The sequence below is a fragment of the Rana temporaria genome, chromosome 1 (genome assembly GCF_905171775.1).
Source record: "Rana temporaria chromosome 1, aRanTem1.1, whole genome shotgun sequence".
Taxonomy (NCBI): Eukaryota; Metazoa; Chordata; class Amphibia; order Anura; family Ranidae; genus Rana; species Rana temporaria.
The window spans coordinates 398,630,729-398,658,569 of NC_053489.1; the positions used below are offsets into that span (position 1 = coordinate 398,630,729).

At 44.4% G+C, this 27,841-nt stretch overlaps 1 protein-coding gene across 1 annotated transcript in view; it reads right to left on the reverse strand.

Moving 5' to 3' along the window:
- The window catches only part of LOC120913194 (cartilage oligomeric matrix protein), a 148,500-nt gene that overhangs the window by 35,441 nt on the left and 85,218 nt on the right, over positions 1 to 27,841 (reverse strand). Inside the window, exons 9-11 of the mRNA XM_040322981.1 lie at positions 7,571 to 7,678; positions 4,813 to 4,972; positions 1,712 to 1,830 (exon numbers count right to left, since the gene is read on the reverse strand). Of these exons, the coding sequence (XP_040178915.1) occupies positions 1,712 to 1,830; positions 4,813 to 4,972; positions 7,571 to 7,678 (387 nt within the window). The remainder of the gene's footprint in view (positions 1 to 1,711; positions 1,831 to 4,812; positions 4,973 to 7,570; positions 7,679 to 27,841) is intronic.

The following is a 27,841-nucleotide window of genomic DNA, read 5'->3' on the forward strand; positions in this document are numbered from 1 at the left end:
GCTTATGGTGTCTGTCGAATGTTCTAAGAAGATTCGACGGAGCAGCTAAACTGTACGTCGAATCGTACATTTACGGTCCAATCTTCCGCCTACAAGCTATAAAAGAGTTATAATGTTGTATGACACTAGTAATAATTATATTTATAAATTATTATTACTAGTCAACCAACATTCAAATTCTTCTATAACCCATGGGCCGAGCATTTGACTGGAAATGTACGATTGTGGCATTGTACAGTTTAGCCGCTTGTCAAATCTTCTTAGAACTTTCCACAGACACCATAAGCCTTCAATGACAGATTCGACGTTTGTATGTTTTTCGCTGCTTCGTCGAATCTTCGTCGTTCATGTCAAATTGTTTACCCCAACACTGTCTCTATAATGTCAAATCTTTTCTCTCTATGTCAAAAAATGTCTATTTAGCAACTCACATGGTTGATGATTAAAAGAGGCACATCTAAGTATGCAGGCATCTGGGGTAAAGCTGTCCACATAGACCACCCCTGCACCGATGTGGACAGCTTTTCCCGGATGCCTGCATACTTAGATGTGCCTCTTTTAATCAACCATGCTAAATGTTGTACCTTCATTAAATGTAAACATATTGGTACACTTAGAGGCGCCTCTCTTCTCTTGTATACTCTGTTTTGACTTGACATTACTTGTATATCAAGACAACGCTTCTATATCAAGTTTTACTTGTCTTGCAAAACGCTCTCAAACCAAGTTACTCTCAAACCAAGGTTTTACTGTACACAAAAAAAATTAAGAAAAACTCCAGCTCACAATTTATAAGCAGTTACAGCAACAGTGTTTTCCTTTTGTGATAAATGTTTTCCATAAATAAATATAGGCTGATTATTATATGCACCCCCTGTCAGTGGTAAATAGTTTGTCTCAATTCTGTAACTGCTACATCTGCAGGTCATCTTGTTCTTTGGAAAAATAGCCAGACCACCAGGTGAACATAAGGGATAGAAAGCCCAAGTAGTGTAAAATTTCTAGCACTTTTCTACATTCACCACTTTGTGATATGTAACATTTATAGTCTATATACCAAACTATTTTAAAGCACAGAAAGACTTTGGTGACGCATAGCAGTGCAGGACACTTCTAATACCGACTCCAGTGAATGGTAGGCATTATAAAAAAGTAATGATTTTCCAATTTAATTCAAGTGAGCTACATTTGTCTTTATAATTCCTTAAAAGGACCATGATAGTTCATTTAAAAACTTTTTTATATTTTTTGCAAAATTGTGTGTATGTGCCCTCAATAAAATGGTTGCAAGTTTTCCAGGAAAGTTTCCCTTCTGCTTGAGGTCAAACATAAGACTGCTGCTGTTTGCAGCCATCTTGGATACGATGACAGCGGCAGATGGCCAGCAGCACAGTTTTGCCCAAGTAGAGTGTGCACTCCAAGGCAGATCTGCTGTGAAAGTGGAGGGATTCAGTCATGACCAAACAAATGTATACAAATACACATAATGCAGTTGTCTTTGCAAGGTATTGCCCTGCATACATATTCAGTGATGTAGCCAGTTGAAGAGGGAAGGTGGGGAGCAGAAGCTGGAGTCTGCACAGACAGCAGTTTGAGATTTCTAGAAATGTTGGATTCCTATGAAACTTGGAATGCTTAGGATTGAGAACATTTATGTTGCAATTATGTTTTATCAATGTACTTTCAATTTTGCCAAATCTTTAAAGCCTACCTGGTCTGGGTTGCGAATAGTGGGACAGCTGTCACATACATCACCTACTCCATCACCATCTGTGTCCTTCTGGTCTGTGTTTGGGACAGTTTTACAGTTATCCACAGGATTCCTAATTTCTGAAAAAAATTTGTGCATATCATCAACAGTGATTTCTTTAGCACAACTGTATAGAAATATACTCCTAGCATAAAAATTACAGTAGTTTGTTAGTAAAATAAAGAGCACATAATTTTTGAGTTTTTTGAGTTTTTATGTTGTGACTTTTCCTACAAAGCTTTGTAACAAAAACACTAATAACCCCCCAAACACCTAATTTTAGATGTCACTGACAACAGCTCCAGTTTCGCTCCTCTAACTTCCTAGTTTTACAGGAGAAACTAAGGGTAGTTGAGCCATATGCCGCATACACACGACCATTTTTCATGAGGAGAAAAATGCAATTTTTTTAATTGGGCATTAAAAACAACCGTGTGTAGGCTCCAGAGTATTTTCTCGATGTGAAAAATGGCCATGACAAATTTAGAACATGCTCTATTTTCTCTTGTTGTTTTTTACGCGCGAAAAATGGCTGTGTGTAGGCTTTAACGACGGGGGAAAGACGCGCATGCTCAGAAGCAGGTTATGAGAAGGGAAATTTGCATAATCAGCCCAAAGGGTGTAGCCAATCGAATGGAACTTCCCCTTTATAGTGCCGTCGTACGTGTTGTACGTCACCGCGCTTTGCTCAAGCATTTTTTTTCGCGATCGTGTGTATGCAAGGCAGGCTTGACAAGAATTACGTCGAGAAAAACTTTGTTTTTTCCATGACATTAAAAACGGTTGTGTGTACGCGGCAATAGGCTCCTGTGGCAGTCAGTTAAACTCCTGTGAGGAGGGAGCTGGAACATGACTTTCCAGAGCTGTGTGTGTCTATGGGCGCCTGCACATCTTTAAAGCATTCCCCACACATGTGTTTTCAATGTTACCCGCAAAGCTGCATGAAAAGACCCTCTTTCTCCATTGTACAGTATTTTTTGCATTAGTATGATCCTTATAGCATTGCCCATTTACCCCTTTTTTTCAACAATACCTAGCCTGTTATCCTTAAAAAATGTCCAGGACAAACTAACAAGGCTTTCCTCTTGTGGAATTCAGTGGGATTTAATACTAAGTTCTGGTTTCGCAGACTTTAAAGCGGAGCTCCACCCAAAAGTGGAACTCACGCTGATCGGAACCCTCCCCCCTCCGGTGTCACATTTGACACCTTTCAGGGGGGAGGGGGGTGCAGATACCTGTCTAAAGACAGGTATTTGCACCCACTTCAGGCCAAACAGTCTCGGGCAGACTGCGGGCATGACGTCACCTCCCGTCCCCCCGTCCCCCGTTGTGTTCTGGGAACACTCGGCTCCCAGTACACAGCAGGAGCCAATCGGCAGGCGTAGCGCGACTCACGCATGCGCCGTAGGGAACCGGGCAGTGAAGATGGAGCGCTTCACTTCCTGGTTCCCTCACCGAGGATGGTGGGGGCAGCAGAGTGACGAGCGATCGCTCGTGCTCTGCTGCGGATGGCGCTGGACTCCAGGACACGTAAGTGTCCTAATATTAAAAGTCAGCAGCTGCAGTATTTGTAGCTGCTGGCTTTTAATATTTTTTTTTCAGCGGACATCCGCTTTAAGCAGGATTTACCAAACCCTCCTCAAATGGAACCCACCTAAACCCTGCCACTATGGCCATTGTAATGTGCAATGTTATGACACTTGGAAGTGTTAAATAGTCAAGTTGAAATAAGACACAGGTCCATCTAGTTCAACCAACTGGTTGTTGGTTGCCCAGCCCTCGCTGCATTCTGCCCTTTCCTATAGGCCTTTGATGAAGCCTACAGTGATGACCAATAGGAATGTGTGCTGGGCATGACATAACAGATACCTCTGGCACCTTTGGTAAATTATTTGGTATGGCAGTAGGGCATAGCTACTATCGTTGTATGCAGGCATCTCTAGATACCTTGGCTTTATACCTGACAGCATTTTTAAAGTTAGTTTGTTGCATTTTTCATTAATCATTTTGATCTATAAACTGCCTTTTTTTTTAATGTTAACTTTTTTCATCTGGTCTGAAGGATGGTTCTTTGACCACAGAATTCATGAAATAATTGTTCTGCAGCTTTTGGGTGCTTCAGGTATTTTTCAAGATTCATAAAGTTTTGAACAATATTTCCTATCAAAGTGTATATAATCTTGTTCAAATATTTTATTACATCAAAACATAAGTAGCGTTACAGAAAGAAAAAAACTGTATATCAGCAATCAGCAAAATTAGATATACAACAGTGATGAGGAGCATGGAGGTAGGGACTTCTGCTTCGTTGAAAAACCTCACAAGAAAATCAAAGTCACAAGCATGACATGAGAAGCAGGTAGGCCAGAATGGCAATGCCAGTCTAATATATGCATATAAGTTAGATACCAGGAAATTATAGAAGCTAAAAATGGGCAAAGGGAATCCCAGGCTGAGTGTACCAATTAGGGTTTGGAAAACTGGTCAGGCTAGTAAATGAAAAACAGAAAAAGGGCTACAATGGGTCCAAGGACTACTTGAAGGTGAACTGTTTCAGTTTAGAAATAGAAGAGGAGAGGGGAAAGTTTTAGGTGGAAATAGAGAGGAATGGAGTACTCCCTGGAAGAAGGTAAGAATTTGCTAGAGTGAGGCTAACCATACCTAACACGGGATAGACTGGCTAAGGAAGAAGCAGGGTTTCATTAAAATTGGAGAGTAAGTAATGTGTCACCCAGGGACTCCAGACTTTTTTTCCTTTTTGGGAACAATACGGCTTCTATTTTGGCATGAATCATGGCTTGTGTGATTCTATGTTTAACTGCGAGTGGAGGATTTCCATGCTTTAGCAATTGTCTGGTTTGCTGCAGTAGTAATTTGGAGAAGAAAATTAAATTAACGATAGGTCAAGTCAATGGGTTTGCTAGTCAGGAGTGCCACTGCAGGGCATGGGGTTAAGCGGGTGTCAAATAATGTGTATACTTAAAATCATAATAATCCAGGGCAGTCACTGAAGGAAGTGTTTAACCAAGAAAAGTACAACTGTAAAAATTGTATAAACATACTGTCTCCGTCTATGTCATCATCACATATATCTCCTTTTCCATCTTTGTCTGTGTCCTTCTGATCATCATTTTTCACATTACGACAGTTATCGCAAGCATCACCAAAATTATCCTGATCTGCATTTTTCTGATCCACATTGGGGACATAGACACAGTTATCCTGCACCAATTGAAAGAGATCTTATTATTACAAGTCTGTAACACATTTACACATATATTACAGGTAATAATTATGAGAACAAAGGAAGAAAAATACCGCGCTAAAAGACAATAAATTGCTAGTAAAGCTGCAATAACGGAGTGTTATACAAACACAACAACATAGAACAAAGGGGAAAGGTTGTTGCGCTAAAATAAAAAATCTAAGCAATAAAATTGAAGAAAATTAATTATGAAGCCAGTAACCCAGATCAATGAGGGACTAGAAAGAGGATAAATTCAGTCCTACTGCGTCCACAAAAATAAAGTTCATATAGGAGTAAACAAATGTTGAAGAGCAAATAAAAACACCGTGACCAGTAAGAATTGGAGGCTTACTGAATGGCAAGCAATGTGTGCTTGCGGCTGCAAACCCCAGCCAGGGCCTTTAAGGTGATCCTCGCAGGGGGAGGTGGAAAGAGAAGAGGATTCTTGAAGTCTCCACCGAAAACCAGATTATTGAACCGTGTCACAGGAAGAAAACATTCAATGGTGAAGTATGTTTGATCAGCACACACATAAGGTAAAAAGTGACTTTGAGAACCACCATCACCAGCACCCTATAAGTAGGAGGCTTACCAGAACATGTATGAACATCAGCAAGTGGCTAAAACCCTAGCCTGGGCCTTTAAACTCCCGGGCTGTATTGATAGTCCTAAGTATCCTCCGTGTTCAATGGGTACTATGTCTCTGGCTTCACTGTGTCTCCGACTTTGTGGAGACACCACAAAGTCGGAGACACAGTGAAGCCAGAGACACAGTACCCATTGAACACGGAGGATACTTAGGACTATCAATACAGCCCAGGAGTTTAAAGGCCCAGGCTAGGGTTTTAGCCACTTGCTGATGTTCATACATGTTCTGGTAAGCCTCCTACTTATAGGGTGCTGGTGATGGTGGTTCTCAAAGTCACTTTTTACCTTATGTGTGTGCTGATCAAACATACTTCACCATTGAATGTTTTCTTCCTGTGATACGGTTCAATAATCTGGTTTTCGGTGGAGACTTCAAGAATCCTCTTCTCTTTCCACCTCCCCCTGCGAGGATCACCTTAAAGGCCCTGGCTGGGGTTTGCAGCCGCAAGCACACATTGCTTGCCATTCGGTAAGCCTCCAATTCTTACTGGTCAAGGTGTTTTTATTTGCTCTTCAACATTTGTTTACTCCTATATGAACTTTATTTTTGTGGACGCAGTAGGACTGAATTTATCCTCTTTCTAGTCCCTCATTGATCTGGGTTACTGGCTTCATAATTAATTTTCTTCAATTTTATTACAATAATTATGAGACCAAAAGTGTGCAATTTCTGATCTCAGTTGTAACACTCAAGCCTCGTACACATGCTCGGTTTTCTCGGCAAGAACCAGCAAGAGTAAATCGTGCGTGTGTACGAGGCTTTGAGGTTTATCGTCAAGAAAACTGCCCAGAATCTAGACAAGAAAAATAGAGAACCTTCTCTCTATTTTCTCGTTGTGATTCTCGGCAGTGTTTTCCTGCCGAGAAACCCGAGCGTCTGTATACTTACCTGTCGCCGTGGAAACCCACGCATGCTCGAAATGACTTTGACGCATGCGTGGTAGCTTCCAAGGTATAGGTAGGTTGTAGCAAGATGGCGGCAACGGCATCGAATGTGACGAGCGCATGCTCGTCGTAGTCGATGACGTCACCGCGTTCTTGCCATTCAAAGGAACTGCGGTTCTTTTGAGGAGAGTGTGTGGACACTCGGCCGGCGTTTTTTTCCTGACGAGATTCTGGGCTGTGTGTACAGGGCTTGAGAGATATTAACAAAAAAATTGCCTAAAGAAAAATTATATTCATAATCCAATAAAACTTTACATGTAAGCAAGCTTGGTATATAAAAAAATGTTTGAGAAAGTGTTGAACAATTTACCTGTTGTCTTTTTTTTTCTTTTTCTTAGGCTATCTTAAGGGAGGGTTATAACCCGTCAAGTTTTTTTTTTTTTTTTGCCCTCTGCGTCCCATTATAGAGGTTTCCCTTCACTTGCTGTCCCATAGCCAAAATAAGAGGTTGGAGGAGATCCTTCCAAAATGAGGGAATCCCTGGTTGTCACTATGGACAAAACAACTCACGTCTCAATTTTTCCCCTCTAAACCTGATCCTTTGACAACCCAAAATGTGGAATTTTCTTTCACGTTCACTCTCATTGATATTGATAAACAGGACTAAAGGTGAGGGAGAGTTTCTGGAACAGGCACCCAGACAGCAAAAAAGGAAAAAGAACTGGCAGGTTTTCTAATTTCCACACTATTCAAAACTTAAAAAAAAAGCCTTGTTATTAGTTTTACTTAGTTATACTCCCTTCATCTTCCAGTCAAATCAACAGAGTGTTGGTTATGTGCATTCTGCAGAAGGGGCTTGGTACATTGTGTGCAGAATGATTCACTTATTTAACAGATACCAATTATCAATTAAACATATGATAACTTTGCTGAAAATATAATACAATTACAAGGGGAAAAAACAGACAGATTGAATTTCTTTGTTCAACTTTGATAACAACTTTGGCAACAATAATCCTTTAGAAGACAATCTTTTGAACCTGAATATTTGGTATCCCATCTCCATCAGCATCATCATCACATGCATCTCCAATTCCATCCCTGTCAGCATCTTCCTGGCCAGAATTAGGCACAGTTACGCAGTTGTCCTGTAAGCAAGAACATTTAGTCAATTAAAAATACCCCAATAGACACACAACTTTTTTTTAAATAAAATAGCTCAATATATTTAAATGGTTTTGAATGTGATAAACCACTCAAGGAAAGCGTTTACATTTTACAAGGTAAGTAAAATTAATAAACACTTTTTTTCTGGAAAAGGCAATTTTCTTTTTTTTTTTTACATAGATATTAAAGTTTATGTTATAGAAATTAAGTTCACCAAAGACCTCTAAAATAATACATTTTCCGAACACTTGTTAAAATACACATTTTATGCCCAAAGATTACTTTAAACACAGAAAACATAATGGGGTGGGGGAGAGAATTTACTAAAACTGAAGTGAAGTGAATAGTAACCAATTATCTTCTAACTTCAGCTGGTTTAAGTTAGCTGTGAAAATTAGACCAGAAGCTGGCTATACTTTAGTTTTAATAAATCCCCCTCTATATTACTCTTGCAAACAGAGATCCTGTAGAATAAAATTATAGTAGTTGCAATTTTGTATGCCACATAATAATTGCTGTCCTGTTTATCAAATTCATATTTTTAGAAAAACGTACACGCAAATTAATTTTAGTGAACACAAAAACAATATAATTCAGAATTGTTGTTAAAGTATAAAAGTTGATGTTGCACTTAGAAAATAGATTGCATGGCACCTATTTGAAGGCATAGTGCAGGTGATGGGTTCTCTATATGTAGACATCATTTGAAGATAATTTGTACTCAGATGAGGCTGATTAAAAACAGACTGTGCTTGATCAGCTTCTTCCCCTGCCAGTTCATTCAAGCTTAACAGCTCTGAACCTGGAAGTGCTTAGAAATGAACACTTCTGGGTTCCTACTACCCAGGGAAAATCAGCAAATGGATGTTCGCTGATCCTTTTATGCTTTCCATCCTAACACCCTCCTCAAAGGTCCTACGCAGTCAGATGGGAAAGGTGAGTATAGGAAACATGTCAGGGAGATCAGGCAGGATAGCCAATGACTGCTACTAGAAGGCAACAGCCTGCAGAGAAAAGGCAAACACACACTTTCATGGGGCTGGGAGTTTGTTAACATACCAGTGATTCCACCAATGTAATATTTACATTGGTGATAGTGAAGAGTATCTACTGACTAAATCAGCAAAGCAACCCTGAATCTCTACAGCATAAATTACTCCCCCTTTCCCTTTACAATACAGAACTCTGTCCCAAACCAATCACCTGGTCACTTTGTTACCTGGGTGCTGGGAAGGCATGGCTATTTCCATGCAATTAACAATTTTCACATATTCAATTTAAACCCAAAATTCCAATATTCAGGTGATACTCGAAAAAAAAATTGAATATCGTGCAAAAGTCAATTTATTTCACTAATGCAACTTAAAAGGTGAAACTAATATATGAGATAGACTAATTTACATGCAAAGCAAGATAGTTCAACCCGTGTTTTGTCATAATTGTGATGATTATGGCTTACAGCTCATGAAAACCCCAAATCCACAATCTCAGAAAATTTGAATATTACATGCAATCAATAAAACAAGGATTGTACATATAACAATATCGGACCTCTGAAAAGTATAAGCATGCATATGTACTCAGTACTTGGTTTGGACCCCTTTTGCAGCAAATACTGCCTCAATGTGGCATGGAAGCCATCAGCCGGTGGCACTGCTGAGGTGTTATGGAAGACCAGGATGCTTCAATAGCAGCTTTCAGCTCTTCTGCATTGTTCGGTCTCATGTCTCTCATTTTTCTCCTGGCAATGCCCCATAGGTTCTCTATGGGGTTCAGGTCAGGTGAGTTTTAAAGGCCACAGTAATCCCATGTTCATTGAACCAGGCTTTGGTGCTTTTGGCAGTATGGGCAGGTGCCAAGTCCTGCTGGAAAATGAAGTCAACATCTCCATAGAGCTCGTCTGCAGAAGGAAGCATGAAGTGCTCCAAAATCTCCTGATAGACGGCTGCGTTGACCCCGGACTAAATGAAGCACAGTGGACCAACACCAGCAGATGACATGGCTCCCCAAATCAACACAGACTGGGGAAACTTCACACTGGACTTCAAGCATCTTGCAGTGTGTGCCTCTCTATTCTTCCTCCATACTCTGGGTCCTTGGTTTCCAAATGAGATACAAAGTTTGCTCTCATCAGAAAAGAGGACTTTGGACCACTGAGCAGCAAGCCGTTTGACAAGAGGAATACGACATTTGAAGCCCATGTCCAGGATCCGTCTGTGTGTGGTGGCTCTTGATGCACTGACTCCAGCCTCAGTCCATTCCTTGTTAAAGTCCCCAACACTTTTGAATGGCCTTTTCCTGACAATCCTCTCCAGGCTGCGGTCATCCCTGCTGCTTGTACTCCTTTTTCTTCCACACTTTTCCCGTCCACATAACTTTCTATTAATGTGCTTTGATACAGCACTTTGGGAACATCCGACTTTTTTGCAATTACCTTATTTAGGCTTTCCCTCCTTATGGAGGGTGTCAATGATGGTTTTCTGCACAACTGTCAGGTCAGCAGCATTTGCCATGATTGTGATTCCTACTGAACCAGACTGAGAGACCATTTAAAGGCTCAGAAACCCTTTGCAGGTGTTATGGCTTAATTAGCTGATTAGAGTGGGACACTATGGGCCAGATCCAAAAAAACGGGCGTATATTTAGGCGGGCGTAGCGCATCTCATATGCGCTACGCCGCCGTAAATCAGAGTGGCTCCTAGGGTATCCACAAAGAACTTGCTCCCATATGCGGGCCGGCATAACGTAAATCTGCCGGCGTAAGCCCGCGTAATTCAAAGTAGGCTTGGAGTGGGCGTGTTGTATGGTAATCTGGTATGACCCCACGTAATTGATGCTTTTACGAACGGCGCATGCGCCGTCTGTGGACGTATCCCAGTGCACATGCGCGAAATCACGTCGCAAATAGTCAATGCTTTCGACGTGAACGTAACTTACGCAAAACCCTATTCGCTAACGATTTACGCAAACGACGTAAACGCCGTAAAATTTGACGCTGTCCCGACGTCCACACCTAACATTGCGTACACCTCATAGAGGCAGGGGTAACGTTACGCCGAAAAAAAGCCTTACGTAAACGACGTAAAAAAATGCCCCGGGCGGACGTACGTTTGAGAATCGGCATATCTAGCTAATTTGCATACTCTACACGGAAATCAACGGAAGCGCCACCTAGCGGCCAGCGTAAATATGCCCCTAAGATCCGACGGCGTACTAAGACGTACGTCAGTCGGATCTAGCCCACATTCAAGCGTATCTTGTTTTGTGGATACAAAACAAAGATACGACGGCGCATCGTAGAACTTACGCGGCGTATCAATAGATACGCCGCCGTAAGTTCTTTGTGGATCTGGCCCATGAGCCTAGAATATTGCACCTTTTCACAATATTCTAATTTTCTGAGATTGTGGATTTGGGGTTTTTATGAGCTGTAAGCCATAATCATCACAATTATGACAAATCACAGCTTGAACTATCTTGCTTTGCATGTAATTGTTAGAGCAACCCTAATATTTTAGCTTGAGATTTTAAAATGTAAGTCTACCTAAAGGCATTTTTTTTTTTGGTTAGAGTGGGGAGGGATTGGAACACCTGTCAGGTTCTTATTGTTGTCTGTACCCCAAAGATTTACTCTCCCTATTTGCCCGTTTTACTGTTATCAGTGAATATGAAAGAAAATAAGAATCCCATATTTTAAGTTGTTGCCAGAAAATTCATAGAGGGGTCATTAGTTCTCCTCACTTTCTATTTTGGCCATAAGATGGGAAGTGAAGGGAAATCTTTCCAATAGGACACAGAGGGCAAACAAAAATAAAAAATAAATCACAGGGCTTATAACCTTTCTTTTAATCTTTCCAAAATGTAAAAAAAAGTTTTACCTTTAGTTCTACTTTGAGTGCATAAACTCTAAGAAAAATAAAGTTTGCTAGTGCAAACCCTCTTAAAATTATATTTGAAAATAAAACTGTAGAGGACAGAGCAAATACTGAAGACTGAAATGCGTTTGTATCTGTCTGCCAATGCAATGTAATGAGGTCAAACAGAGTGGCCAGTGCTCTCTGTTTAATATTACTGGTCTACAGGTGAAATTACGCATAAGCAAGAGTCAAATAGATAAAGCATCTGACTCAGATGACATTCATCCTCATTTACTAAAGCCGGTAATTTAATGGTTATTGTATCTTATTTAGATACAGTTGCTTTTAATTAGGTCATTGCCACAGCACAGCATATCATGTAGCTAGATGGCAGGGTGATGAGCTGAAAGGTGACCTACAGGCAGTCAAACATTTTAGCAGCAGACAGATTGTTGCACAGTACCAGGCAATAGAAACCATAGGAAAATGACCTAGGCATCAGCAATTTAAGTAAAGCAGAACAGGAAAAGAGGTCAGATGAAAGTGCCCTTAGAAGAACAAGCCAAAGGTCAGTTACACTTTAGGACAGAAGAGAAAAAAATCAAAACACAATCGTAGTACAATGAACAAAACAGAGATAAATCAAGTTTAATAAGCAGGGTAAAATTGGCAAGCAGAAAAATAGTTCAGTAAAGACCTCATTTACGCATTGGGGCTGATTTACCAAGCCTTTACTCCATGACTCATGGAGTAAAAGCAGGAGTAGCAGCCGTTTGGTGATTTACTAAAGAAATACGCTGCTAGTGCAGTGTATTTCCCTAGTTACTAATGTGCTCCGTGCGCCCAGGAGAGGGTGCATTGTGCACCAGTACAGACCTGGCGCACGGCACATTGAAATGTAAATTGCGGGGGTTTGGGCGGGAGTTTATTAGGGGGGAGGTGGGGGGATGCAGGGGAAGTGAAGTGACATGTGTTTTGAAGTGTTTGGCGGGCCGAATTGAAAGGGAAAGTGTTTTTTGAAAACAGATCCCCGTACGCTTGCACAGTGCGCCTGAACCTCGGGAGGTTCATTTGCATACTGGGCATGCGCAGAGAGAAATTTCGGCGCTTCCCGTGCGCCTTGTCAGTACGCCGTGAAAATCTTGGTAAATACCAAGCGGCGTACCCGTGAATGCGCTGCGTGACGCGGTGCACGGGAATCTCCGAGCTGTTTTCAGCCATGAAGGGGAACTCCGCGACAAATTTCAAACTTTAAATCGGCGCGGGTCCCCCTTCAGGGCTACATTAGGCTCTTAGGCTTGGTCCGGAACGTGAGGGGTTAAACCCGCGCCGATTCGGCGCGGGGGTCCCCCCCCAGATCCAAACCAAGCCCTCATCCCAAGCAAGCAGTCTGGCCCGGACAGGAATGGGGGTGGGGACGAGCAAGTGGCCCCCCCCTCTTGAGCCGTACCAGACCGCATGCCCTCAACATGGGGGAGTGTGTGCTGTGGGGGAGGGGGCACTGCCCCCCCACCCCACAGCACTCTTGCCCCCATGTCGATAGGGACAAGAGCCTCTTCCCGACAACCCTTGCCATTGGTTGTCGGGGTATGCGGGCGGGGCTAATCGGAATCTGCGAGCTCCCTTTAATAAGGGGGCCCCCAGATGCCGGCCCCCACCCTATGTGAATGAGTATGGGGTACATCGTACCTCTACCCATTCACATGGGGGAAAGTGTAAAGTAAAATAAAACACCACACACAATAAAATATTTTATTAATCTGCTCCGGAGCCCCCCCTTTCTTCTTTAGCTCTCTTACAAGGGGGGGTTTCTTCTCTCCCGATCTTCCGCCGGGACCCTGGGCTTCGGTGATTTCTGCCGGGGGAGGGCGCCATCCCTCGGTCCTCTCCGGAGCCTTCCGCCGGATGCCCCCACCCCATTTAAGCTCTTTTACATTAGGGGGGGGCATCCGGACTTCGGGGTCTTCTGCCGGGGGATGGCGCCTATCCCCCGGTCTTTCCGGTGCCTTCCGCCAGGGTTCCGGTCTTCCTGGTCTTCTGCCGGGGGTGCGCCAACTCCCTGGTCTTTTCTCTTCTGTCTTCTCTGCTCCCTCTTCTGCCTGGCTCCCCCGCGGAGCCAGGGCTTTCTTCCGTCTTCTTTCTTCTCTCTTCCTTCTTCTGCCTGTCTCCTCCGGGAGCACAGGGCTTGTCTGCGCTGTCTTCTCCCTTCTCTTCCATTGGATGTTGACACGACGAGGTTCCGCGCTGACATGCCGTGTCAGCGGCGGGCATGGACTTATATAGGGTAATGCCACCATGTGACCTCAACCCATGTGACATCACATTCCCTGGGCATGATGGGAATGTGATGTCACATGGGTTGAGGTCACATGGTGGCATTGCCCTAAATAAGTCCATGCCCGCTGCTCAGACGGCATTCCAGCGCCGGACCTCGTCGTGTCAACATCGAATGGAAGAGAAGGGAGAAGACAGCGGAGACAAGCCCTGTGCTCCGCGGAGGAGACAGGCAGAAGCGGAAGGCATCGCAGAAGCCCGCGGGTGTCTCCCCCCGGCGGAAAACACCGTAGAAGCCCGGGACCCTCCCCCAAAGGCAGGAGCCTCACTGGTGAAGGGGGTCCCGGTGAATTACGGCGCTGAAGACGGGGGTGGGGTGCCAGTGCACCCCCCCCCCGCAGAAACCGTCGTAGAAGCCCGGGACCCTCCCCCAAAGGCAGGAGCCTCACTGGTGAAGGGGGTCCCGGTGAATTACGGCGCTGAAGACGGGGGTGGGGTGCCAGTGCACCCCCCCCGCAGAAACCGTCGTAGAAGCCCGGGACCCTCCCCCAAAGGCAGGAGCCTCACTGGTGAAGGGGGTTCCGGCAGAAGATGGCGAAGCCCGGGGCCTAATGGGGTGGTGGTGGGGGGCCCCGGCAGAAGACCCCCGGCTGACTAATAAATTAATTTTTAAATGTGTGTGGTGTATTATTTTTTTCCATTTTTTTCCCCCCAGGTGAATGGGTAGGGGTACAATGTACCCCATACTCATTCACATAGGGTGGGGGGCCGGAATCTGGGGGCCCCTTTATTAAAGGGGCCTCTCAGATTCTGATAAGCCCTCCGCCCGCATACCCCGACAACCAACGGCCAGGGTTGTCGGGAAGAGGCTCTTGTCCCTATCGACATGGGGACAAGAGTGCTTTGGGGTGGGGGGGGGGCAGTGCCCCCCTCCCCCACAACACACACTACCCCATGTTGAGGGCATGTGGTCTGGTACGGCTCAGGAGGGGGGGGGGCGCTCTCTCGTCCCCACCCCCATTCCTGTCTGGCCAGACTGCGTGCCTGGGATAAGGGCTTGGTTTGGATCTTGGGGGGACCCCACGCTGTTTTTTTTTGCGCGGGTTCAACCCCTTATGTTCCAGACCAAGCATAAGAGCCTGGTATGCACCTGGAGGGAACCCACGTTATTTTTTTTTGGGGGTCTGGAGTTCCCCTTCATGAACAGCGATCTGTCATTTACACATGTCAGTTCCACCCCCCCCTTCAGTTAGAACACACCCAGGGAACATATTTAACCCCTCCCTCGCACCTAGTGTTAACCCCTTCCCTGCCAGTGGCATTTTTATAGTAAGCAATGCATTTTTACAGCACTGATCGCTAGAAAAATGCCAATGGTTCCAAAAAAGTGTTCGATGTGTCCGCCATAATGTCGCAGTACCGATAAAAATCGCTGATCGCCGCAATAACTAGTTAAAACAAAAAAAAGCCATATTTTGTAGACGCTATAACTTTTGCCAAAACCAAACACTAAACGCTATTTGCGATTTTTTGGAACCAAAAAGATGTAGAATACGTATCGGCCTAAACTGAGGGTTTTTTTATTTTTTAGAATATATATTTTTGGGGATATTTATTATAGCAAAAAGTAAAAATAATTCTTTATTTTTTAAAATTGTCGCTCTATTTTTGGTTAGAGCTCTAAAAAAAAAAAAAAAAACGCAGAAGTGATCAGATACCACCAAAATAAAGCTCTCTTTGTGGGGAAAAAAAAAGGTTGCCAATTTTGTTTGGGAGCCACGTCGCACGACTGCGCAATTGTCAGTTAAAGCGACGCCGTGCCGAATCACAATTCGACGCAAGTCCCGCCCACATATATAAACATCGTTCAAACCACACATGTGAGGTATTGACTCATGCGTTAGAGCGAGAGCAATACTTTTACCACTAGACCTTCTTTGTAACTATAAACTGGTAACCTGGAAAAAAAAGAAAAAGGTCGCCTATGGGGATATTCACGGAATTAATTTTGGCCCCATTGCAGGAGTGTTTCCAATAGTAAAGCGTGACATGTAAGGTATCTATTTACTCGGTGTAACATCATCTTTCACATTATCCCCAAAAATTGGGCTAACTTTTGTGTTTTGTTAATTTTTAACCACTTGAGCCCTGGACCATATTGCTGGTCAATGACCGGGCCAGGCTGGAAAGCATGAGATCAGGGAAAAAAAAAAAAAAAAAACTCTCATGCCATTGCAGCTTGGTTCCTACATGTGTGATGAACTGAGCATGCTCAAACACTTAGAAAAAATCCTTTCTTTTTAAAAGGTGAAAATCAGTTGGATGGTCATAGAGCGTGGGTTGGGTTAATTAACCAGGTGTAAGCTCACCCACACTAGAGACTGCAATTTGTTCATGTGATTTCAATTGCTTCATTACTAGCACATGTTATAAAAACCGTGCATCGATCAGTCCTCAGCTGCCCTCATAGGGGCAGGCAGAAATGCTGTTGTGGAACACAAATGTGGTTTGTTGCATGGGTTTTTATTTTGCCAATGGTTTTTGTTTATTTTTAAATGATGTTCACTTTGATGTATTTGTCTCTGCTGCCTTATTTTATGAAAAAATTGTGAAGATGTTGCGACTTTAAATCTGTTTATTTTGAGTTTTGAAATGTATTTTTGTTTGTGTGTGTTTGTTTGTTTTTTTCTTTCCTTGTTTTGTTGACCAATAAAAATTACTTTAAAATTTTGAAGTTTGTTTTTTGTTACTTTTTCATGCAACATATTTTGACAGCTGCAGCTGAAATAGGTTTGGGCCTAACAAATTAGGTGTGATTTTTGTCTAAGCTTCTTTCCTGGTGTGTTATCATGAAATGTTTGCCATGTTTATTCCCCGTGACTTTAAAGACAAAAACTGGTAAGTATTTTCTTTTAACTGTAGTGGTCCTCAGCCCTCAAGTACCCCTGACAGGACATGTTTTGTGGATTTCTCTTATCAAGAATTGCTGTCCAGACTGTCTTTTAAAGCACATGTGCAAGATGAAGGAAAACCTGCAAACATGGCCTGTGGGGGGGGGGGGGGGGGGGGGCGGGTTGCTATTGGTGGACAGGCTTGAAGTGCTGATTTACAGCCCTGTGCTTAAATCTAGCGCAAGGCAATCCTATTCAAATTGTGGGTGTTTGAGGGAAGCCAAGTGAGTGTTAGAACCCCTGCTTGTGTTTTTTGGGTTGAGCTTTGTGTCCCTTTTCTTAAAATTGGCTTCACTTCCTGTCACACAGATGAACAGGAAGTGAGGTTAAAACCCTACCAGTGTCTTTTCTTGGGGACACAGGTCAATCTAACTAGTGTCCCCATTAAGCAAATTGCACTCCAGCACTGCTGTGTACACCCCAAATCATGGGTCTTCAAACTACGGCCCTCCAGTTGTTCAGGAACTACAATTCCCATCATGCCTAGTCATGTCTGTGAATGTCAGTGCATTACAACGCATCATGGGATGTGTAGTTCTACAACAGCTGGAGGGCCGTAGTTTGAGGATCCCTGCCCCAAATGATTATTTAGTTTGGGGTTTAGTAAAGGCAAAGCCACTCTGCAGTACAAGCATAGTTGCTGAAAATCAGAGAGGAAGCACTGATGGTTTTAACATCCAATCCTGTAGAAGCAAAGTTGTTTTGTTTTCTTCCTTGCTTTGCACTTGTAGGAGTGGATTTGCCTTTAGTAAATGGACCCCAAAGTCCAAGATCCCTAATAATTTGGGGTGTACACAGCAAAATGCTAGAGTGCAATTTACATAATGGGAAACTATTTAGATTGATCTCTGTGTCCCCAAGAAAAGATATTAGTAAGGTTTTACCCTCACTTCCTGTTTGGCTATGTGACAGGAAGTGAATGAATTTGAATTAGAAAGGGTGAAGACACCTCACAAATGTTGTCACTATCAGGGGTGCAGACATCCCCAAAAAAATGAGCAGATAATACTTATTTGCAAATTAATAATGTTTTAGTTAACATTGGGTGGGGTGCTCTAACACACACATTCATACATATTAGCCACGCTGTATCCTGGCCTATTGGCATGGTTATATTTTCTTAGGCCTCTCAATAAAACTCTATGAAATTTGTGCTTAAACTAGAACCAGGGGTGGACTGACAACTCATGGGGCCCCCGGGCAATAGAAGAGTATGGGGCCCCTCTGGCTTACAGATGGCCACCACGCCAGGAGGTAGTGCAGAGGCAGGGCAGCTAAAATCTTGGGATATTCACATTAAAAGCATGTCAGTTTCGGACATATCAGGGACAGATCTAAAAAAAACACAGATTTTTACATACTGTCCCTGGTTTTACTGAGCCTGGCAACCCTGATGGGGCCCCCTAGTGGCATGGGGCCCTCGGGCAGTGCCCGAGTGACTCAATGGTCAGTCCGCCCCTGACTAGAACTATAATCAACACGTTTTATTTTCTTTAATTTTGGATAGAGTGAGGGAGGGTTATAGGCCCTGTCAGTTTATTTTGTATTATCTGTGTCCAATTGGGGAGATTTGCCTTCACTTCCTGCCCCATAGCCAAACAGGAAGTGAGAGAAAAACTATGCAAATTAACCACTTCCCGCCCAGCCTATGGCCGATTTATGTCCGGGAAGTGGTTACACAATCCTGACAGGACGTCCTGCAGGATTTCATGCCGCGCGCGCCTGTGGGGGCACGCAGCGCGGCGATCGGTGATGCGGGGTGTCAGTCTGACACCCTGCATCTCCGATCTCGGTAAAGAGTCTCTCACGGAGACGGAGACTCTTTACCACGTGATCAGCCGTGTCCAATCACGGCTGATCACGATGTAAACAGGAAGAGCCATCGATGGCTCTTCCTCACTCGCGTCTGACAGATGCGAGTATAGGAGAGCCGATCGGCGGCTCTCCTGACAGGGGGCGTTCGCGCTGATTGTTTATCAGCGCAGCCCCCCCTCGGATCACCACACTGGACCACCAGGGATGCCCACCCTGGACCACCAGGGTGGGCAAAAAAAAAAAAAATATGGAAAAAAACAACAAAAAGCATTAAAAAAAAAGAAAAAAGATGCCAATCAGTGCCCACAAATTGGCACTGACTGGCAACCTGGGAAAATCAGTGCCACCCACAGTGTCCATCAGTGCCACCCCACAGTGTCCATCAGTGCCACCCCACAGTGCCCATCCATGCACAGTGCCCACCTATCAGTGCCCACCTGTGCCACCCATAAGTATCCATCAGTGCCACCCAGTGCCACCTATGAGTGCCCATCAGTGCCGCATACCAGCGCCGCCAATCAATGCCACCTCATCTGTGCCCGTCAGTACTACCTCATCGATGTCCATCAGTGCCATCTCATCGGTGCCCATCAGTGCCGCCATATCAGTGCCCGTAATTGAAATAGAAAAACTTATTTACAAAAAAATTAACAGAAAAAAATAAAAACGTTTTTTTTTTCAAAATTTGCAGTCTTTTTTTAGTTGTTGCGCAAAAAAAAAAATTGCAGAGGTGATCAAATACCAACAAAAGAAAGCTCTATTTGTGGGGGAAAAAAACGCCAATTTTGTTTGGGTACAGTGTTGTATGACCGCGCAATTGCCATTCAAAGTGCGACAGTGCTGAAAGCTGAAAATTGGCTTGGGCGGGAAGGTGCGTAAGTGCCTGGTATGGAAGTGGTTAAGGGAATCCAGTGCCCCCCTCCCCCCAGAAATAGTGTGTGGGTCCCCTGAAAATTCCTGGGCGGGTCATACAAAAACAGGGTGTGACCTTGACAGGAAGGGGTGGGTCATTTTTCTATTAGGAGGTGCAGATATGTAGTCAGGCCAAGGGCAGAACAAAACCTAAATATACTACTGCATATTAGGGCTTATTTAGACCGGATCCGATTTACAGCGTGTTTTTATATTGTGGGAGGAAACCCACGCAGGCACAGGGAGAACATGCAAACTCCATGCAGATGGTGTCACGGGCTGGATTCGAACCAGCGACCCTTTTGCTGCTAGGTCAAAGTGCTATACACTACACCACTGTGCTGAACGAACATGATTGCAGCTGAAAGCATGAGATCTTTTATTTTTTTTTTCAATACCATGCTTTCCAGCCTTATTGACCCCGCCTCTCTCCATAAAGAGGACCTGTCACACACTAGTCCTATTACAAAGGATGTTTACATTCCTTGTAATAGGAAGAAAAGTGATCCAAAATCAAAAAAAGTGTCAAAAAAGTGCAAGAAGAAAAATATGAGGTAAAAAAAACAAACATAAAACACAAAAAAATAAAATAACGCCCCTGTCCCTAGAAGCTCGCACTCAGAAGCGAATATGCATGTAAGTCCCGCCCACATATGTAAACACCATTCAAACCACACATCTAACATGTGCGTTAGAGCGAGAGCAATAATTTTAGCCCTAGACCTCCTCTGTAACTCTGAACTGGTCACCTTTAAAAAAAAAAACAAGCATCGCCTATGGATATTTTTATGTCCCGAAGTTTGGCGCCATTCCATGAGTGTGTACAATATTAAAGCGTGACAAGTTAGGTATCTATTTACTCGATGTAACATCATCTTTAACATTATCCATAAAAATTGGGCTAACTTTACTGGTTTTTTTTTTTTAAATTCATGAACCGTGTTTTTTTTTGGGCCAAAAAAAAAAGGCGTTAGAAAAATTATTGCACAAATACCGTTGGAAATCAAATAAAAAATGACCGCCACTTTATTCCCTAGGGTGTCTGCTAAAAAATTATATATAATGTTTGGGGGTCCTGATTAATTTCCCAGGAACAAAATATAATTTTTACATGAAGGAGAGAAGTGCCAGAATAGGCGCGGTATGGAAGTGGTTAAAGTGAAATAATAAAAGTGAAATATTCCTTTAAATTTCATACAGGGGGGGAGGGGGGGTACACGCATGTTTCCCGTGCTTAGAACTGTCCCTGTACAAGATGTCATTTCTGAAGTGAAACAAAAAAAAGGAAGTTTAAAGTATTCATGGCTATAAAGAATACAGTCATTGCTCATTAAAAATAATAAAAAAAAAAAAAAAAAAATGGGGGTCCCTCCAAATTAAATTACCAGGCCCTTCAGGTCTGGAATGGATATTAAGGGGAACCCCGCCGTAAAAAAACCCCAAAAAAATGGCGTGGGGTCCCCCCAAATATCCATACAGACCCTTCAGGTCTGGTGTGGATTTTAAGGGGAACTCCACCCCAAATTGAAAAAAAATGGCGTGGAGTCCCCCTAAAAATCCACACCAGACCCTTATCCGAGCACGTTGACCTGGCCGGCCGCAGAAAAGAGGGGGGGACAGAGTGCGGCCCCCCCCCTCTCCTGAACCGCACCAGGCCACATGCCCTCAACATGGGGAGGATGTCCCCATGTTGATGGGGACAAGGGCCTCATCCCCACAACCCTTGCCCGGTGGTTGTGGGGGTCTGCGGGCGGGGGGCTTATCAGAATCTGGAAGACCCCTTTAACAAAGGGGACCCCCAGATCCTGGCCCCCCCTATGTGAAATGGTAATGGGGTACATTGTACCTCTACCATTTCACCCCCAAAAAAATGTCAAAAGTGTTAAAAATGACAGTAGCCGGTTTTTGACAAATCTTTTAATAAAATCTTCTTTCTTCTTTCCTTCGGGTTTCTTCCGCTGCTTCTTTCTTGGGTCTTCTCGTCCACATCTTGCCCGACGTGTTCTTCTATCTTCTCCGTCCGTCCTTCAGCCTTCTGGTCCCGCATCTTGCCCGTTGTCTTCTCCTGTCTTCTTCTCCGTCCGTCCGCCAGCCTTCTCGTCCGCATCTTTTTCTTCCCCGGATCCAGCGTTTGAATTTGATTTGGCCGCCGTGTTCCCGCTCCTGGGACCCGCCCCCCTCTGACGCCACAGGTAAACTCATATGAAAGTCCGCGTGTGGCATATGTGCGTCAGAGGGGGGCGGGGTCACATGAGTGTGACACGGCGGGAACTTCAATTGGAAGCGGCGGCATCTTCTCCGGGTGGCGCGTTTGAAATTGAATTCCCCCGCCGTGTGACGCTCTGTGACCCCGCCCCCCTCTGACGCACATGACCTTCTAAAGAGTTTACTTGTGGCGTCAGAGGGGGGCGGGTCCCAGGAGCGCAACACGGCGGCCAAATCAAATTCAAACGCTGGGTCCGGGGAAGAAAAAGATGTGGACGAGAAGGCTGGCGGACCGAGAAGAAGACCGGAGAAGACACAAGATGCGGACGAGGAGGCTGGCGGACGGACGGAGAAGAAGACAGGAGAAGACAACGGGCAAGATGCGGGACCAGAAGGCTGAAGGACGGACGGAGAAGATAGAAGAACACGTCAGGCAAGATGTGGACGAGAAGACCCAAGAAAGAAGCAGCGGAAGAAACCCGAAGGAAAGAAGAAAAGAAGATTTTATTAAAAGATTTGTCAAAAACCGGCTACTGTCATTTTTAACACTTTTGAATTTTTTTTTGGGTGAAATGGTAGAGGTACAATGTACCCCATTACCATTTCACATAGGGGGAGGGGCAGGATCTGGGGGTCCCCTTTGTTAAAGGGGTCTTCCAGATTCTGATAAGCCCCCCGCCCGCAGACCCCCACAACCACCGGGCAAGGGTTGTGGGGATGAGGCCCTTGTCCCCATCAACATGGGGACATCCTCCCCATGTTGAGGGCATGTGGCCTGGTGCGGTTCAGGAGAGGGGGGGGCGCACTCTGTCCCCCCCTCTTTTCTGCAGCCGGCCAGGTCAACGTGCTCGGATAAGGGTCTGGTGTGGATTTTTAGGGGGACTCCACGCCATTTTTTTCAATTTGGGGTGGAGTTCCCCTTAAAATCCACACCAGACCTGAAGGGCCTGGAATGGATATTTGCCGGGAACCGCACGTCTTTTTTTTTGGTTTTTACGGCGGGGTTCCCCTTAATATCCATTCCAGACCTGAAGGGCCTGGTAATTTAATTTGGGGGAACCCCTACACATTTTTTGTTTTTGTTTTATGAATGAATCCCTTTAGAATTGTCAGAGCCGACAATTCATTATAGCCGCGTGTGAATTTTTAAATGACTTTTTTCCTTCTGAATGTCATTTTGTGCAGGGGCAGTTCTAAGTGCGGGAAAAATGTGCTATTTCACATGCTGACATTACACCCCCCCTAGGTACGAAATTTAAAGAAATATTTCACTTTTATTGTTTCACTTTAAGAATTATTAATTTCACTGCTCCCGAAAAAACGTCCGTTTTAAAAAATAAAAAAAACATTGATACATGTCCCCTGGGGCAGGACTGAGGTCCCCAAACACTTTTTAGGACAAAACTTGCAGATTTGCCTTTAAAATGAACACTTTTGATTTCTCCCATAGACTTCTATAGGGAGTTCGGCGCGGCTTTACATATTACTTTCAATGCGCCGGCTGCTACGCTGGTTCATGCGCCTAATTAAGCCTCCACCCGGCGCACTAATTAAGGCATGAACCAGCGCAGCGCACAGAGCATAGTAAATCAGCCCCATTGTGTATCAATGCATATTCTTACATGGTGTTTTGCCCATTCCCATGCAGGCCATCCCACTGATGTCTATTGAGATGCAGTAGCTTCACATACAAAGCTTCTGCTCCCAATTTGACACCCGTGCAAGTGCACGGTCTCGAATGGACACTGTCTGTGAATGGGGATGTTAGATTTGAAGATGCGACCTTGCCCCTGCAGGCCGCCTGCGTGGGGATGCAAATTACAGCTGTGACTCCCCATGTGAGTAAATGTGGCCCTCCTACGGTGTATGTATTGATATGCCCCAGGGCTCAAGTCGCGTGGGAACGGAGTTCCTGCACTTTTTTCACAGCAGGAACACAGTTCCCTTTGCAGGACTAGAGCAGCTGAGAGCAGCCGAGCCGCCCGAGCCAATCCTTCACTAAGCGGCGATGCCCAGCTCGAGTCACTGTCAGGGGCAGGCGAACCTTAGTAATTCTTTGTTACTGGCCGCTTCCTGTATATGGATTAATCGGGTAGTGTGCGGGTATTCCGTCACTTCCTCGATGCCGCAATGTCTCCTGGGAGCTTTTGTCATTGTTCCCAGGAGACATTGCGGAGGTCTGCCGCGAGTTATCGCGGGATTTAGAAAGAACTTGCTTGACATTGACAAAAGCTCCCAGGAGAAATTGCGGCATCGAGGAAGTGACGGAATACCCGCACACTACCCGATGAATCCATATACAGGAAGCGGCCAGTAACATAAAGGATTACTAAGGTACAGTGGATCGAAAAAAAAAAAACATACGTTTAGTAACTATGCATATGAGCGTATCATTTTTATTTATTTCTTTGGTGGGGGAGTGGATGTTGGGTGGGAGTTCCCAAACTTTTTTCCCCAGGACTTGACCCCTGATATGCCCCATGTCAAAGAGGCCTAAATAAACCAACCTATTTAGCAGATACACATGCTTGCAGAGTCAATTACAGCAAGATTGTTATCAAGGAGAGACGATCAAGCCATAATCCAACGCAATTCAGATCAAAATCAGGATAGCAATTAGGTTAGGTGAGAATATAGAAAATGTACAGAATTGCTTAAAGTGTAGGGAGATATACAGTGCAATACACTGTTATTCTGTAGCGTGCAGTGTGGTGGCCTACATAACCTGATGTACCCCCCTACGCTTTCCGTTCCATAGACTTAACTGTCCTTTTCAGGAGCCTATATTTTCAGCATCAGCAACAAGTGTGCTTTTGCTTTTGGTGGTTAATCTTTTAGGGTTTACATATATATTGGATTTCTCTTGGATTTTGTCTTGCTAGGATGTTTTTTAAGTTAAACCGCTTGCCACTCGTCAAATGACGGAGGGACTGTGCAGCTCACGTTCTGGGTGGTCGTCATATGACGACGCACCCAAACGGCTGCTCCTGTGCGCCCATGGTGGAGCACAGTGCGGCAATCGCTGTTTTGCTAGTACACAGCGTGACCCCGATATCTGTAAAGAGCCATGGCCGCGTCTCTTTAACCATGTGATTGGCTGTGTCCAATCACAGCCAGTCACATGTAAACATGGAAATTCTGGTAATTGCCTTTCATCGCCTCCCACTGACAGAGTGTGTGGTGAGGAGAGCAGAATCTCCTTCCAGGGGACATCCAGACATGTAATCAGGGCACTGATTATCAATGCTCTGATTACAATACAGCACCACCAGTGCCAGAAATCAGTGCCCACCAGTGCTAGCAATTAGTGCCCACAAGTACCACCAGTCAGTGCCCATTAATGATGTCAGTCAGTGCTAGCTATTAGTGCCACCTATCAGTGCTGCCCATCAATACCGCCTATCCGTGTCCACCAGTGCGACCCATCAGTGCTCATCAGTGCCACCTATCAGTGCCCATAAGTGTGGCATATTAGTGCCTCCTCATCAGTGCCCATAAGTGCCACCTCATCAGTGCCCATCAGTACAGCCTATCAGTGTGGCCTCATCAGCGCACATCAGTGAAGGAGAAAAATTACTTATTTACAAAATTTACTGACAGAAACTAAGAAAAACTTTTTATTTTTTCAAATTTTTCTGTCTTTTTTTGTAAAAAATAAAAAACCCAGCAGTGATTAAACACCATCAAAAGAAAGCTCTATTTGTGTGAAGAAAATTATAAACATTTCACATGGTTCCAATGTAGCATGACCCGCAATTGTCATTCAAAGTGCGACAGCGCTGAAAGCTGAAAATTGGCCTGGGCAGGGAGGGGGTGAAAGTGCCTTGTAGGCAAGTGGTTAAAGAGTGCAGCATGTATATTTGATTGTAGTGTGGTTGCTACTCTAGATACCTATACTGAGGGGCAACATGACCACTGCTGATTAAATTTTTTTACTTTTATGTTTTTATTTTTTTCCTTTTTTGTTTGTATTGTGGCTTTTTATAAACCTGTAAAACTCTCAATAAAAATATTTTGAAAAAAAAAGTGTGCAGCATGCTGTTGGAACTGTCCTTTGTGTACAGCTTCTCATCGCTTTGCCATAGTTTATTGTCATAATTTTTATATAAGGCATTATTTTCACTGCCAAAAAAGATAATACAATGAGGGAGTTTCACTAAAACTTGAACACACAGGGCCAGATTCATGTAGATCAGCGGCTAGGGGGAGTGTACAATTTAAATCAGGCGCGTTCCCGCGCCGATTTAACTGCGCATGCGCCGCCGGCGAAATTTCCCAGTGCGCATGCTCCAAATGACGTCGCTAGGACGTCATTGTTAGCGGCGGGTACGTCAATTGCGGCCATCCGTATTCCCGATCGACTTACGCAAACAACGTAAAAATTTGAATCTCGGCGCGGGAACGACGGCCATACTTAACATTAGCTACCCCTCATATAGCAGGGGTAGCTATCCGCCGGAAAAAGCAGAACGCAAACGACGTTAAAAAAAAGCGACGGGCGGGCGTACGGACTTGAATCGGCGGTTCTACTCATTTGCATATCCGACGCGTAAAAAAAAGCGACGACACCTAGCGGCCGGCGGTAGATTGCAGCCTAAGATTCGACTGGTGTAAGTCACTTACACCAGTCGGATCTAAGGGAGATCTATGAGGAATCTGATTCTATGAATCAGCCTCATAGATCCGACCGTCGGCTCTCACAGATACGACGGCGGATCTCAGAGATACGACGGCGGATCAGGAGATGAATCTGACCCACAGAATCTACACACGAACACACAAGAATGCCAAATTGCGGCCTATTACCGGCAACGGCACTATGCCAATCAGTGCAACGCGACTATGCTGTGCCACACCGATTTCCAAAAGTAGTTCCTGCACTTTTGGCGACTGGGCGATTTCAATAGACTTTTGTGCATGAACCTGCACAGATGTCTTTCAAATTGCCCCCGAACTCGCACTGAAATGTGGGTTTGAAAAAAATACACAATTTAAACTTTTCTGAATCCTATGCATCACACATATGTGGTATGAGCAGTTGGAAGACATTGTTGTTTCAGTGACACGAGTAAAACCAAGTGCACACTAGGGGCCGGATTCAGATACAATGGCGTATCTGTCCGGCCCGCGTAACGTATCTCTGATACGTTATGCTGCTCTAACTTTGGGCGCGAGTTCTTTATTCACAAAGAACTTGCGCCCTTAGTTAGAGCGGCGTAGCGTATGTGTTGCGGCGTAAGGCCGCGTAATTCAAATGGGGATGTAGGGGGCGTGTTTTATTAAATTAAATTTTGGTTGACCCCGCGTTTTTTTAGATCCTCATTTGCATATTCGTTGCGTAAAAATACGGAAGCGCCACCTAGCGGCCAGCCGGGAATTGCAGCCTAAGATCCAACGGTGTAAGACACTTACACCTGTCGGATCTTAGGGATATCTATGCGTAACCTGATTCTATGAATCAGTCGCATAGATACGACCGTCGGAACTCAGAGATACGACGGCGTATCTCTTTCTGAATCCGGCCCCAGATGTTTTTTTTTCATTCAACCCAGCAGACTGAACGAAAAAAAAAACCCTGAGAGATGGCCATACTAATACAAGCTTTATTAGTACAGCGATCTCCCCCACTGTGCCTTTGTGTTCTGATAGGTGGGCTGCCCCCCTTCCAGAACACACCAATTAGCACGTACAGCCATTGGCTGCCAGTGCTGATCAGATGCTGGTTTTCCAGCATTTCCATTTGTCAGAGGCTGGTCATGAGACCAGCCTCTGTAGAACAGACAGGTGTACACATGGGCCAAAAGTCAGCTGGTTCAAGACTTTACTGATAAAAACTACCTACCTGCCTTTTGTAACTGGAATGCATCAGATTGGGGCACTACTGCATGTAAGCTACTTAAAAAAATCACTGCTATTATGCACTGCTAAAGAATGCATGTGCCATACCTGGCTGATGCCAGCTGAAGCTGGAAATCAGTGGAGTAGTCATTGCTACTACAGTGATTTCCGCTAGCTTTGGGGCAGTGCTGATTAACTACCCTACTGCTTAGTAAACACAGAAGGAGACTGCTTAGCATGGGCCTCATTCAGAGAATGCTTTGCATTTTCTCAGTGAGTGCAAAGTGCTCTC